General features: G+C 31.4%; 1 protein-coding gene across 1 annotated transcript; it reads left to right on the top strand.

Moving 5' to 3' along the window:
- Positions 1-1916: 1916 nt before the first annotated feature.
- LOC148284929 (uncharacterized) lies at positions 1917-12391 on the top strand. The gene is made up of 5 exons (XM_088233020.1): positions 1917-2887; positions 7846-8101; positions 8839-9072; positions 10788-10968; positions 11876-12391. The coding sequence occupies exons 1-5, from the start codon at positions 2044-2046 to the stop codon at positions 12044-12046; spliced, it is 1686 nt and encodes a 561-aa protein (XP_088089146.1). The 5' UTR covers positions 1917-2043; the 3' UTR covers positions 12047-12391.
- The last annotated feature ends 2213 nt before the right edge of the window (positions 12392-14604 follow it).

Below are 14604 nucleotides of genomic sequence, written 5' to 3'. Positions count from 1 at the left end.
TATAATTAATATTAATATATGTATTTTTATGTCAACTTTTCCGAGAATCGAACCTGGGACCTCAAGCATAATAGACGCGCCAACCACTACTCTACGAGGCTGAAGTTTTTTAAATAGATTTCCTTTTTCAGGATTTTTATTTTTACCTGAGACCAGCATCGAGTAAATACACTGGTCCAAGATTCTGGTTCTATTTCACACACAGAACAGTATTCTTCATCGACCTGGATACAAAAAACCTACCAAGGTACTAGATACCCATCTAATAACAAAAAATAATTACACCTTTTGACAAACAAACAAAAAATGAAAGCACTTCCTCCACATAGCCGAAAACTGTTTTAAAGACCGAGGGTCTTCCCATCGGTCAAAAATATTTTTGGCAATAATCGAGTTACTTTTTAAATTGTCAATTTTATTATAGGTGATTTCAATTGAATTTAACTCTACTGCTTTCATTGCCCCTTTCACTGATAGTTTTGTCAAATCGTATGGAAGACTTATGTCGGTTTACACGAATCGTAACAAAATTGTATTTGTTTGTGTTAAATGAGGAAGTTCAATGGTTTTATTTATTTTTATTATTTGATGTTTGTTAATAATAATATACGAAAGCGCTTTGATTTTTTAAAGCTTTGTAATTTTGAAATTACTCCGCGTGTGACGTCACAAGTTCTCTTCGGTAAGTTCTACTTATTGGCGAATTGGTTTCCCGTAAACGAGATCTCTATCACAACGCTCTATCATTGCATGTTCGGAAGAACAAGTGACGTCGTAGTGAGTAGCTCGTATTCATTATTTTTTTCATACATCTTCAAGAAACTTCGCCGTACAATTAAATGCTCTAATTTTTACCGCGCATAATAAAACATTTTTATATCTGATTTTCCTTAGCACTGAACTTCCTCATTGTACCGATATCAACAGATGGAAGAAATGAAAACATATGGATTTAATAACATAAGCATAATAGTAAATACTAAGCACAATGTAAAGTGATCACTTAAATCTGCCAAAGATGGGTCGTAGGTCCAATTAATACCTACATAAATTTCCATATTTTCTTCTTTGCGAATTCTAAATTCGTCAATCGAATATAATTTGTCTGATTGATATTGTGTTATTTCAATCGCAATGCAAATCAAAATCCATATTATATAAACATGCCATTCGTCTCAACGCGACGTGTCTATGCTTCAACCAATTTTATTTATTTACCTAGTAAGTACCTACCTATGTAATAATATTATGCATAATAATATACCTGCCCGTGTGTCAATAAAACATTTCAAGTGAGTACCTAGGTATTGTAAAAATATTACGTATATTTAGCTACCCACTCTTTTATTAGATTTATATTTATCAAATTAGTGCACGTTCTCTAAAAAGTAAATAGATTTAGTCCGCCTTTATTTGGTTCTTGGTTGTAATGATTCAATAATAATTCCCTAATAAATGAAACCTGTCTCGAGCCACAAAAATTTAAATGATCGCGGTATTATAAAAGTAGGTAGGTACTAACATACCTATCTACCTATAGATATTTAAACATTCATTGGCGGCGTAGAATGTAGTCGACCTTGGTCACGGCATAATGTGAAATAATATATTATAATAATATACATACACTTTTCTTATTTGATACATATATTTTTAGTATAGATCAGAAAATTGTGCAGAATTAAGCAAAATAAAGCCGAATTTACGTATAATAAAACTAGTGGAAATTGGTTTGAATGCGCTCACATATTTGAATTTTGTTGATAATATACACGCCTGCCATCTTTGGATAAATTTTAATAACTTTGTTCTAACTTCTAAAGAAGTTTCCTGTATGTTGGCCCTCTGCTTGCTGCTGGTTTGATTCCGGATCCTGTTTTTTTTGTTATGTTCACAGACTACAGATATCTGTTATGTTTGAAAATGGCGATTTCAAATGTCAGGGGTTGTGGAATGGTGCAGTGTTTATAAATGTTTAAAATTGCTAAGACCTATAGACGTATGATGATAGCGTCAACTATTTAACCAATTTAATGTATTAAAATGAGTGCGTCTAACGAACGTCGTCGAATATCGCCTCTTTCTACGCCCGAGAGAACTAGTGCAATTGTAGAAATTCATAACAAAAATAAATCTTTTAACGAAACGTCTCCGTCTGCACCAATTCAAAAGACCAGGAGAGAAAGTATCCAAAATGACAGATCAAGAAGGTCTTCTAAAACTGAAGACGTGCAGGTTCTCGAGGGTGGTGCTGCGACTACGATTATCACCGTTGAAGACAGTTCGACAAGATTACAGAAGTCTCGCGGATCCTGGGTCGATTCAGATATTAACGTATCTGCTGAAGGCGAATTAGAAATACACACCCAAATAAAACTAGGTATTATGGGATTCATGGAAAATGAAATTAAAAAGTCTGATGGTAAATATCCCATCGCAACATTGTCAGCATATGTCAATGGAATGAACGAATCTGAAGAAAATCTGAAGCATAGCAAGAGCTCCCACGGAAGTGGAAGTCACAGAGAAAAGAAAAGCCCCTCTAGAAGGAAAAAGAAACGCATATCGTCAAAACATAGATCGGACTTAGGCTCTGACTTTGATATTACAGTTTCAAGTATGAGTGCCTTGGAGAAAGTTGACGACTATTTAAAAGAATACAATAGAGGCGAAGAAATAACATTGAGTGGAGACCTGGAAATTGAGCCCAATGATTTAGTTAATAATAATGGATCTTCGAAAGAGAGTAAACTTAAGCCAAAAAAACGCCGAAAAAGTCGACACGAAGAAGGAAAACGAGATAAGAATGCTAACAATAGAGATATAAGTCCTAGAGTTTTTGATCCTTCTACTGGTAAACACGTCAAGTCATCAGGAGACAAGCCAGGTAGTATTTTAACTTTAAAAGGGCTTAATAGTCATTATGCTGTATAGTAACTGTATTTGTTTAAAAAGTATAATGTTTTGGCCTACTATTTGCCTAATTTTATTTATTTATTTTTATTTCACGTTTTACATTACACTTTTGTTTTCAAATATGAATACCACACTGGGCACAACCCGTGTCGAGGCATTAATTTACTTGATTTAATATTTACTTATGGTGTCTAAAAAATAAATCTAAAATAATACATATCCATATTTAAATCCACACAGATATATCTGTGTGCGAAAGGAATAACGGAATGAGTTAAAAAATGCAGGTTTTCAGGAGAGCCAAAACAAAATTGAAGAATTTCGGGATTTTATGAAATATCCCACAAATCGTAAAAGGCTTTATTATTTTTGATGAATTTTTGCACCAGTAGGTTTGAAAATGTATATTATTTTTTTATGTAACCTAAAATAGTGTAACTTAATAATTTATTACTTTTTTCTGACTTATGCCATTGTTCCTTTCCGAAAATTCTGTCATCAATTATCAAAATGATCAATTAGAAAAATCATTTGATACCGAATCAAAACCGATAAACAATAAAAAAACAAAAATAAATTGAATCACATTTACTCCCAAATGGTGCATAGGGTACTGGATCATAAAGAGGTGGTATTAAAAATATGTATATTCGAGTATATTATATTTTAAAACAAATTTATACAATCTCGTATTTGCCAGTATTTCAATTTGTAAATACTATTTTCAAGAAAGCCTAAGGGGCTTGTGTTTGAAAATAGGAATCAAGTGGTGTTGGAACAAAGATTTAAACCGAGGCTCATTGGACTCAAGAGTTCACAACACTACCCCTGAGCCACAGTCCAACTCAAAATAATTATAATAATATACTTATTATTATATTATAAAGATTAATAATTATATAAAGAAAAGGTGATCAGACTTGCGCTTCAGAGAGTACAATATATTTATATAATTATTAATCCCATCTCATTATATAAACTCCACTCCTATCTCAGACAGATCTGAGATCTAATATGTGATGGGAATCAGATAACATAAGTGAAGGGGCTTAGGGTATATGGGATAAAAAAAAAAACATTTTAATTCTATTTTTTATTATGTAGGTACATTCAAAAGACTTATCCAAAAAAATTATCTAAATTATACTTAAAAAGCTTATCTTCATTATTAAAATAAAATAATTTACACTTGTATATATAAATATATTAATTTTCATACATTAGAACTGTCTTTTAAAGTTTTGAAAAAATCGTGACAGTCATTATCAATTACTTAGGTTTAAATTACTAAGAAGGTCTTTTTTTCTCTTTATTTATTGGCACTGGGCCATCGTAGCATGGTTTTGGTTGCAAAAGTTCCTTGGATTTGCCTCTCCGGAAAAATTAAATAGTTTCAAAGGGTAAAGATATATCCAAGGACTTTTTAAATTGTGCATCATAATTTTCTCCACCATTTCGAAACCATTTGACTTGTTGCCCTAAATGAAAAGGCTAGCGAAGTCTATAAAAATATTATATTTGTACGTCATTACTCTGACTTCTATCAGGGCACTTTTTTACTAGTATTCCTCACCGAATTGTACCAATCTCTTGGCGCATGAAGAATACCAGCATTTTTTTTTTTTGCGCTCTATCAACCCATGTATTGAATCACATTCCATGTGATACCAAAAACTTTTGGTTGATAATTAAACCTGGTCGCTTTTGCTTCACACATAAAAACATGGCAGCCACGTGACTATTTTTGTTTTGACCCGCACATTAGAGTGGGCCGATGATGTATGAGGTTTTTTATTTTTTTAGACATCAAAGTGAAAGGTGTCTAAAAAGTTGCATTTTAAATCACATTGAACGTAAAAATTATTAAAAAAAATATTCCATACTACTTTTGGCCCTCAACCGAGGTTTGAAGTTTATCACTGTCTGAACATTTTGTTAATTATCTATATTGATAAAATTATTTTTTGTCAGTAAATAAATAACTTAATTACATTACAAATTCGAACACACTTTAAAACTACCAAAATGCAAAAAGTTTACACTCCGCGGAACTGATTCCGTCGAGCGCCTGACTAATGTTGACGAAAACAATGGCCCATTAAAACAATTTTTTTTTTTTTTTATTTTCTTTTATTCAGGAAACATACAGTACAGTTACAAAGTTTAATATTTTACACAATTGGACTTAATTCTAATGGACCAGTGAAGTTTCCATATTAAAAAGCAATTAAATCTAATGTTAATTATGAAAGTATAAAAAAGAGAAGGAAAAAGAAAACATAAATGAAAGTTGTTTAAAAATTTAAATTTAAGTGAAAAAAATATATTTAAAGGTTTGTAGTTTGTAGTGAGTATTTACAAATGGAAATAATATTAAAAATGAAGAAAACTTGTAAGAGTAATTAAGAATTAAGAATGGAAATAAAGAATGAAAAACATGCTCAGATGTAAAAATAAAATAAAATAGTAATAACATTTTTTTTTAAAAAAGGAAAAACATAAACACATATTTATTTTAAGGGATTCAAAGAAACGATGAGAAGAATCTTTAAGTGAAATATAAGACAGTAAATTTAAATTTAGGTCAATTTAAAAAACATCTTCAAAATTAATGACACATTATAGTAAGAGCAGCAATATATTGATTTTATTAACATATATAATATAATACAATATATAATATAATACAATATATACAATGCTACCCATTTATTACGAAACAAAGTGCAACTCACGCCCTTAGATGCTTATTTAATAAGATTTAATGCTCATTATAAAATTTATTTGGACTGATTTACTTACTCAAATTCGAAATGACAGCCGGCTTAGAGCAAAAAATCGACTTTTTCGAAAACTTCAAGCTCTGGTTGAGGGCCAAAAGTAGTATCGAATATTTTTTAAAATATTTTTTGCATTCTGAGTTATCCAAAAGGCATCTTTTTAGACCCCTTTCATTTCTAAATTCGGAAAAAAAAATATCGGCCTACCCCACCGCACATGTATCGGAGTAAAAGGTTAATTTCTTTATTTCTGAAGACAAGCTCAAAATAAAAGCATACAGACATGAAGCTATTTGATTAGCTCCTCTACAACCTTCTCCTTTGTGCCACATAAAACTTACAGGTTTTTTGGTGTGACAGTTGTAGATTGTAAGATTAAAGGTCCACAATAGACTTTTATAACAAAACTGAATTTGTATTTAAGTTAGGTGTTGGCAGACATTGTTGTAGGTCAAAACAATATATTTTATGTTCATTACTTGATAAAGCTTTATCAATTATTTTGGCCTCATAGGCACCATCAGCTTCCACTAACTTCCACTCTTCTAATCTTTGGAATTCTGCGTTTACTTCTATTCCAGTTGACCGGGCTATTTTTATTTCCATGGGAAAAGTGTCGCAGGTATTACAGGTAAACAGGGCTGGTTTTTTTTATTTTCAGTCCCATGCTTTAGAAAATAGTGCCAAATTCATTGGCATTGATAAAACTGATACATAGTTAATTGGCACTTTTTCTTTGTACATCTCGTACATAGTGTCCAGAGTTAAGCCTACTGACAAAAATTTTCTGTCATCTGTATCCCTTCTAGAGTAATCGGACTCATAAAAGATATGTATTTATGTGACGTTTGTACGTAATGGCCAACTGAGTATAGTAAATATGGCCAAAAGCGGAAAGGAACACTGAACCAAGTTGACTTATGTCATTGTTCCTTGCCAACTAAACGTTAAAAAAATACTCTCCAGTGGAATAAGTACAATTATTCCATTAATCCTTGCCAAATATTCTAAATAATTATTCATGTCATTTTTCCTCCGTAGATATGTATCTAAAGAACCACTCTGCATACTTAACTCAAAACTCAATTTTTTTTACTCATTCCATTTTTCCTTTTGCACACAGATATAAACATAAAAAATAGTTAGAAAATAAGAAAAAATATATATACATTAGTACAGCTCACATATTTAACTACTATGCAGACATGAGGTCAAGTAACAAGCTACTGTCTTAGGGACCTTTACATCTGTAAGTTCCCGGTGGCCCAACATACGCACAAATGCCAAATATATATGACATTTATTAATCGAGACATGTGTGGATACAAATACAAAACATGGAATTCAAAAATAATTTTATATAAACAAGTCTACTGCTTTGGTGGGGGGACCGTCTCAAGACAGTTCTCGGGACCAAAATCAAGTAGACACTTTTTTTACAAATAATTTAAATTGCTCAAGATCTAAATTTACTCTTGTGGCAAATTGTTATATATTCTTGAAGCAAGGTATACTTGACTCCTTTGACCAAATGATGTTGTCATTTTAGGTGCCACGTATGCTGTTTTTTCTAAGGCGCGTTTCATAGCTACTATCGTAACATTTATTCCCACCGTGTTTATGAATGTGAATGAGAAGTTCCTTAGCATACAGTTGCCTGACGTTCAAACACCTCCGCTGTGGGTGTCCCGAGACTGACCCCGAGTAGGGCCTTGAGAACACACTTTTGTGGTATTACATGTAATTAATTACAGTGATTAATGGTATTACAGGTCTCCTTTTAATTCTCACCCTCTAAGCTTTGGTTTAAAAAAACCAGACTGTTGCAATTATTATTCCTATTTTATTTCATTTGGGAAACCAACAACTATTCAATTTGTGTACATTTTAGCAGTTAAATTTTTGCATAGACACATAACTGATGACTGGCTTCTACAAATTTAACTCCTTTGTAAAGTAATATAAATAATATGTACGTAATAAAATAAAAGTTAAGAACGGTTGAGTTTTATAGAGACAGGGACCTAAACATTTATTTTCTCGCTGGTATTTTCTGATCCTCCAAATTTGTTGATCCAAACATTAACTAAGCATATCTAAATTTTATTTCTTTAATACAGTGATAATAAATATAAGTTTTTTGTTTTAGTCCGACCGACGCTAGATCTCACTTCAATGTTAGATGGATTAGGTTCTGATATAAGCAGTTTTAACGAGAGGCATATTGACAATCCATTTTCATCCCCATCCCCGATGACATCACCTAATGATGGAACGCTGGATGGAGCCTTCAGCCGAAGACCAGATAAAATATATGTGCAGAGAGGAGGACACTTCAGAGCAGTCGCGAGGGACAGAGTCTTAGGAGAGGCTCAACGACGGGCTGAAGAACGAAAATATTTCAGGTATGTTAAATAAATCAATTTCTTAGTCCCTGGACTGGTACCTGAAGCGTAAGACTGATCGTGTTACCTTCATGTAACAAAAAATATCAAGATACACTGCAATTGGTGTACTAATGCAGTGCCCTATGCACTATTCGGTGCAGAAAGGGAATGATGATGATGAAATAAATATTTTATTGTAGTAGGAAATCAAACAGCGTACCTAAATTTAAATTATGTATTGTGCTGGTACCTCTTGTTAAATTAAAAATTTGGAATATTCATTTAACAACGCGTAATTGGATTAAACTATTCATTTTTAGGATTCCTTGCATTTTCACTTACTAGGCACAAAAAATATGCAAAATGAAGGGTAATAGTGATAAATCTAAATGAATTTTTTTTTAAAGTATTTTGTTATCTTGTTATATTTTTCAATAAAACTAAGATACAATAAATATGTAATTGCCTATATGTACGTAATAATATGTATTATAATTGCCTAGCCTGGAACGGGGTATGAACCCTTGTTAGCTAGGCAAAGTTTTTACCAAAGAATTGTAAATATGATAAATATGGTACTAAATTATACCTTGATAAGGAAGCTTGTGTAGCTTCAAAACTAAAAAACAAAACAAAAAATTGTTTTATTTTAACTAAAATGAATAACCACAAAGGTAATGCTTTAAGTATAAAAAATATTATTTATATTATTTTCTGTTACAAAAGAGTGCATCATGCATTTATAATAATTCCAGATTAAGCAGTCTAACTCCGTTAGATGTGGCAATAAGCGCTCAGGGTGGGTGGCGCGGTGTGGCCACACTATCGCATGGTCTACTTGCTGGGCTGGCTCTCATGCACCTACTGGCCTTGACCTACGGAGACGGCTCCCGACCTGGCCACTTGTCCTTCCACGCTGCTATTGTAGTCCCCTATTCTGCAGCATATTACTTCCTGTGTTCATGCTGCCTGGTTTCAGTATTTGATAGGTAAATATTTAAAAAAAATAACTTAAGACAGATATCTCGCGCGTGGTACAGGGTAACATAAACATTTACATATAAATATTTATAATATGTTTTCCCGCAAATTTAACGCACCGCCTAAAATGAATAGATAGACCATTCCACTTTTGATTCTGCATGATATCCTCTAACAAAACCTTTCTCTATTGACAGTATTTTTCTTTTCCAAAAGTATAACAAAGTCTATAGAATTTGTCTGCTATTTAAACGGCTAGTTACAGTGGTGAATTACAGCACATTATACCCAAGCTTAAGAAAAACACATTTAATTATTGTGATATATTCAGTAATCGAGCCCGGATTCCCCGTGTATTAGACAAGCACCTTGACCGCGTGCAGGTACCGCCAAAATAATTTATGCTGAAACTTGGCTTCATATCACCAAAATATTTTAGCTAGTAAAAAACAAGTCAATGCTTGATCAACTTAATATTATTTTTGTCGATTATACCATGCTTATTTTCCTGGGTCTGTGTGGAATGAAGAATACAGTTTTAAAAATCAGAACCCTGGGCGAGTGTTTTTGATACGGTGGCTATTCTTAGGCGAAAATCCTAAAAAGGAAATTGAGTGGATATTAGTCTGCCTCGTGATGTTCTGGCTAGTGTGTTTGCCTACCTTGCCTGAGGTCCTAGGTTTACTTCCGGCGAGGTCAATGTGAAATATTTATTAAATAGAGGGTTTTAATTTGCCAAAGGATTGTTATCAATATGTAGATTAGTAAATTCGTCGCACAACTTGGAATTTTTTGGGATGGATCTTCCTGCTTTTTGTCAATTTCTTTGCCATTAACACAGTGTGGGATGAAGATCGATTGGCACGGCACATATCTCAAAATCTTATAAGTTGATCATGTTCTTGAAAATAATTATAATTATCTACCATTATTTCATTGCCCTTGTTTGTCTTTGCTACATAGTTCTATGTTCTTTTTGTTCAGTTTCTTGTACATATTATTCTTCATGTAACTGCTGTAATTGACTATTGTATATATAATAGCTAAATAATATTTTAATAACGATAAGAAGTTTATTTTTATTAAGGGAACATGGAGGTCTAGGCATTTCGTACATGCCCTTTCATTGGCTGTTTTTTAATGATAATATTTTTTATATACATCAACATGTACTCTTACTATTATTAACCCAAATACTACAATTTTGGCGGTATTTTTAACTGTGATAAAAAATGTGAATTAAGTTGTGGAAGAGGGGTTTTAGAATTTCAGACCTCTAATCTGTGACTTTGCAACACTATCACAGTACCACATCCCAGTTCTTAAATCCTCCCGTTGTACACTTTATAAAGTTTAATTTTAATTTACCAATTTGGTGATTGATCTCATTATTTTTAAAAATCTTTTAGTACTGAAAAGACTGCCCACGTGAAACTGAAGTAATTACATACTTGCATGGTTTAAACCATCAATTATGGTCTAATTGGAAGTAAAATATTCCAAAAAATAAGAATTTTTAGATATGTGTCCATTGTCCATATGAGTGGATTTTATGAGAAAAAAAGTGTCCGCGAATGTGTTAATTTATTATGAAATAATTGAGCTGAAATCTTTATTGATGACCTAGACTACTATCATTCTATACTTAAAATAGAAACATCATACATAATTTTTACTAAGATATATATCGAATACTCATTTATATGGTGTATTTATTTTTCAGCTTGGATATAAGTTTGTCTAATTTGATCTCCATTATCCAATCCCATCTTCGGGGAGTCTTGTTGGCTCTCCTCTACCTCGTGTGTATGGTCATAACTCTGTCCAGCCGGAAGTATGATGAAATGGTTGCCTTCCACAACACAGATTTCAATTCCACTAATTTTGGGACCAATTCTACATTGGTAAGGCAGTCAAATTTGTACATATTTTACTGGTCTTAATATTATAAACATTTTATTTTAAAAGGTACTAAAAGAATGAATCATACATTGTGAAAAACAATAATAAAATCCATTTTATGTACGTACAGTTTGCTCTCCAGCTTTTATTTAAATAATTTAATTACATCAAACAAGATATCGCTTGCCCAAAGCAACAATTAGATATATCTAAAGAACATATTATGAGATAATCAGACTTTGAGGTGTGCGAAGGGTCTGACTGAATGAAATTATTTGAAGTAGATTAAGAATACTATATTTTCACATAGGTTAACTATCTAACCTCAATATTTTATTATTTGAAAATATTCATGAATTAAATTTACTAACATAATGTCTGCATGTATATCAAAATCGAAAAATTCAGGTTTATCTCACTGTTGCCTTGGGCTAGTGATATTATAAATCAATAATTCAAGCTTTTTATTTTATTTATTTGCTTGATATATTTACACTCATGCCATTTCTATAGGTAAGTAGAGAGGATGGAAAGCCACACATGTCTATCCTAACATGCATTCTTAGCTTCTTTCACATTCATGCATCTTGTCATACGTGCCCTTCGATTGCATCTATTTTTGACATGACCAGACTTAAGATTTTGGTTCACCTGATAACACCACGTCTTTCTTAGTCGTTATTCATTCTTGTCATAATATATATGTGTTTTGCCATTATTTCGTCATCCATTTATTCCACACAATCAAACTATTTTATTGACCCTTTCTTAATCTTGTCAAATATACCTGTTTTAGATTTGCAATTTCAAACGAGAAAACTGTACCTACATATTTTTTCTGGAAATCTTAGCTACATTCTTTTATTTTAAAAAATAAAATAAAATAAACTTTTACTTGTGTTTTTTCAGATCACCCCGCCTGATTACTATTCCACCTGGTCACACCTGTCAATATGGCGAGCTATAGTTCCCATATTGGCCGCCACATTAGTGGCTCTCCTGAGGCAAGAGGATGTACTGTATCAGGAACTGGCCAAGCTTGTACACTTCAAACACTCCCTTCAGTCCATCGGGGGCTAAGCAAACGTGATGTTCTTAATGCAGTCGTGTATGGAAAATAGCATACTCCCGAATTAACGGTACCTAAGAAGGTATTTTTTGCAAAAAATATCAACTGGCTGAATAATTTTATTGTTATTAGGTTCTATTGATATGTGAAACTTTAAAAACAAAGTGCGTTCTTTAAAACTTGCTTCGTTAAATCGATTTTTTCCTAATATTTTCACATATACAGTTGATGACAAAATTTATTTTACTGTCACCGGGTGCATGTTCCAAAATTTAATTTATCAAAATGTGACTTGCAAAACCGTTTGAAAACAGGTTTTAATAAACTATCATTATTATTCAAAATGTAAGAAAAAATACAAGTCTTTTAAGTACTTACTTCTAATAGTTTTTTTTTTATCATTTAACAACAAAATGTTAGAATGAAATAAGTTGTTTGCAAATTATTTACCCCTCACAAGAAACACTGTGAGTTACATATTTTTATTATTTATTGATGTGAGGAAAATTTTATTGGAGCCGGACATGCCATAGGTTCAGTTGGCACAAAAACAGACTTTCTTGCAAGGGAGGAGAGAATAACATGCTCATATTATATATTCCCGTCCCTTTTCAGCAAGTGACGGGGCGCTTGATCCCGTCAGATCCTGTACTAACTTTTATAATGCCATTTTTGTATTATTAAATAAAAGAGTATATTTTTATTTAATTAATTATTGAAATGATGAGTTTGTCCTTCAGTAATTTATTATGTCCGTTGATTTAATTTAATGATTATGTTTATTGAAAATATTTTCATACCACAATATTGACATAAGGAATTCTAGTTATTCTAGTCATTTTTTATTAGAAAATATAGTAATTAGAAAATATAGTCAGCGTCTGTATTAATTTCATGTTAATTGTAAAATGACTACTTAAATACTTACCAAATATTTTATTGCTATTTATCAATTCAGTTATGCTTGTAATACTTCTAGGAACCACAGTCATGACTAATGTCGTATTTAAAGCCTATGAGAAGAATTTTGTTCCTTTAATATTATTGCAATGTGCATTTTAGTGCTTTATGCAACTACAGATGTATTAGCAATTCAGCAGTGTATTTATTTTACATTTTATGAATTGATTAATAATTTCATTGCGCTGGGTAACTTTGACCAAAGAGAAGACTGATGTAAGGTGTGATTTATATAGTTTAATAATATTTTATTATTAATATTTATTTATTTCAGGATCTCTATTTCAATAAATATTTAGATTTATTTTTAATATACCTACTTATAAAAAAATGCCAAACCATATCTTGATAGACTATAAAATATATCGGATTTCTGGTTGAATTAAAATGACAGCCATTTATCATTTTCTAGTCAACGGGTTGAAATAAACTTTGTTTATTCTAAAAGAAATCAGATCATTACTAATATGTACATGCATTTTTGTGCAATTTTTTTTTACGTAAAATGTTTTTTCCAAAATACATATTCATCATATTTATTTTAGTGATTTTTCTTCACTTAGGCTGCAAGCATACATTTAAAATCTCTCTTTGTTATTTATTATTTTCCTACCAAAAGTATATCTGTAAGCGGGAATTAAAATACAATAATTATTATTTGTCTCAATTTCTATGTAAAATAGTCAAAAACAGTAATATAAAAAACCAGATTTAAAAGTCTTATAGTATTTTGAATATGTCTGAATGTTTTTAGACAAATATTCGATTTAACCCTAGAGACAGTTGTTAGTTTTCTGACTTTTCTTTTACAGATGCATATTTCAACAGAAATGGAGAACTTTTGGAAAAAGTTTCATGAATGTCTTATCTTACCTGTGTATAATGTAATCACTTAACTCTTTGAATCACAGTGGTATAAAAAACGTACCACATATTCAATGTATTTTTTTGATAGTAGTTGTATAGTTGTTCATATATAATATATTCGCCCAATGGGCATTTTTAAGGACATGTATGCATAGAAAATTATTGTAAAAGAACGTAGAAAGACAATGGTATATAGTAGACTTGGTGGGAGTGGAAGCGGGAGAGAGGTGTTTATAATTGAATTTGATTCAGTGATTGTATGAAAGAAGACAACTTGTTATCAAAGAAATCAAGACTGGTGTTTGTTTGTTGGCAGACCTAAGAATTCTGGGCATAGGGGAATGAAAATCATAGTTAGTTCTCTGGTTATCAGTATGAAAAAGTATGTTTTGACTGAGGTTTCTAGTTGAGATATATACGTAAAACCCCCTTTTTACGTTGTTCAATCCCGCAAGAAAAAAAGTGTAAAACTAAAGAAAACGCTTAAGTGAGAAAATGAAAAATGTATGGAAAAAATAGGAATAACATTGAAAAAAATGGATTTAGTACACTATATTGTACGTATACTTCCAGAAAAATTGCAAAAACGGTTTAAGTGGAAATTGACAATATTTTTTTTTACCTATTTTCAATGATTTCACCCAAAATATTTTTTCAAACAATATTATGTAATCTGTTTTTTATTTGATTTAAAACAGCATGTTAAAAATTTTTTATGTGTAAAAAAAACAAATAGAATTTT

Source organism: Micrasema longulum, unplaced genomic scaffold, assembly GCF_059751315.1.
Source record: "Micrasema longulum isolate JH-2025_06_02 unplaced genomic scaffold, ASM5975131v1 h1tg000076l, whole genome shotgun sequence".
Lineage (NCBI taxonomy): Eukaryota > Metazoa > Arthropoda > Insecta > Trichoptera > Brachycentridae > Micrasema > Micrasema longulum.
The sequence above is the reverse complement of the archived record's forward strand: the minus strand, read 5'-3'. Positions and strand labels throughout refer to the sequence as shown.

Coding starts and splice junctions, on each gene's coding strand:
- LOC148284929 (XM_088233020.1), top strand. CDS start 2,044: ATGAGTGCGTCTAACGAACGTCGTCGAATATCGCCTCTTTCTACGCCC. Junction 8,102..8,838: donor GAAGAACGAAAATATTTCAG/GTATGTTAAATA, acceptor TAATAATTCCAG/ATTAAGCAGTCTAACTCCGT. Junction 10,969..11,875: donor TTGGGACCAATTCTACATTG/GTAAGGCAGTCA, acceptor GTGTTTTTTCAG/ATCACCCCGCCTGATTACTA.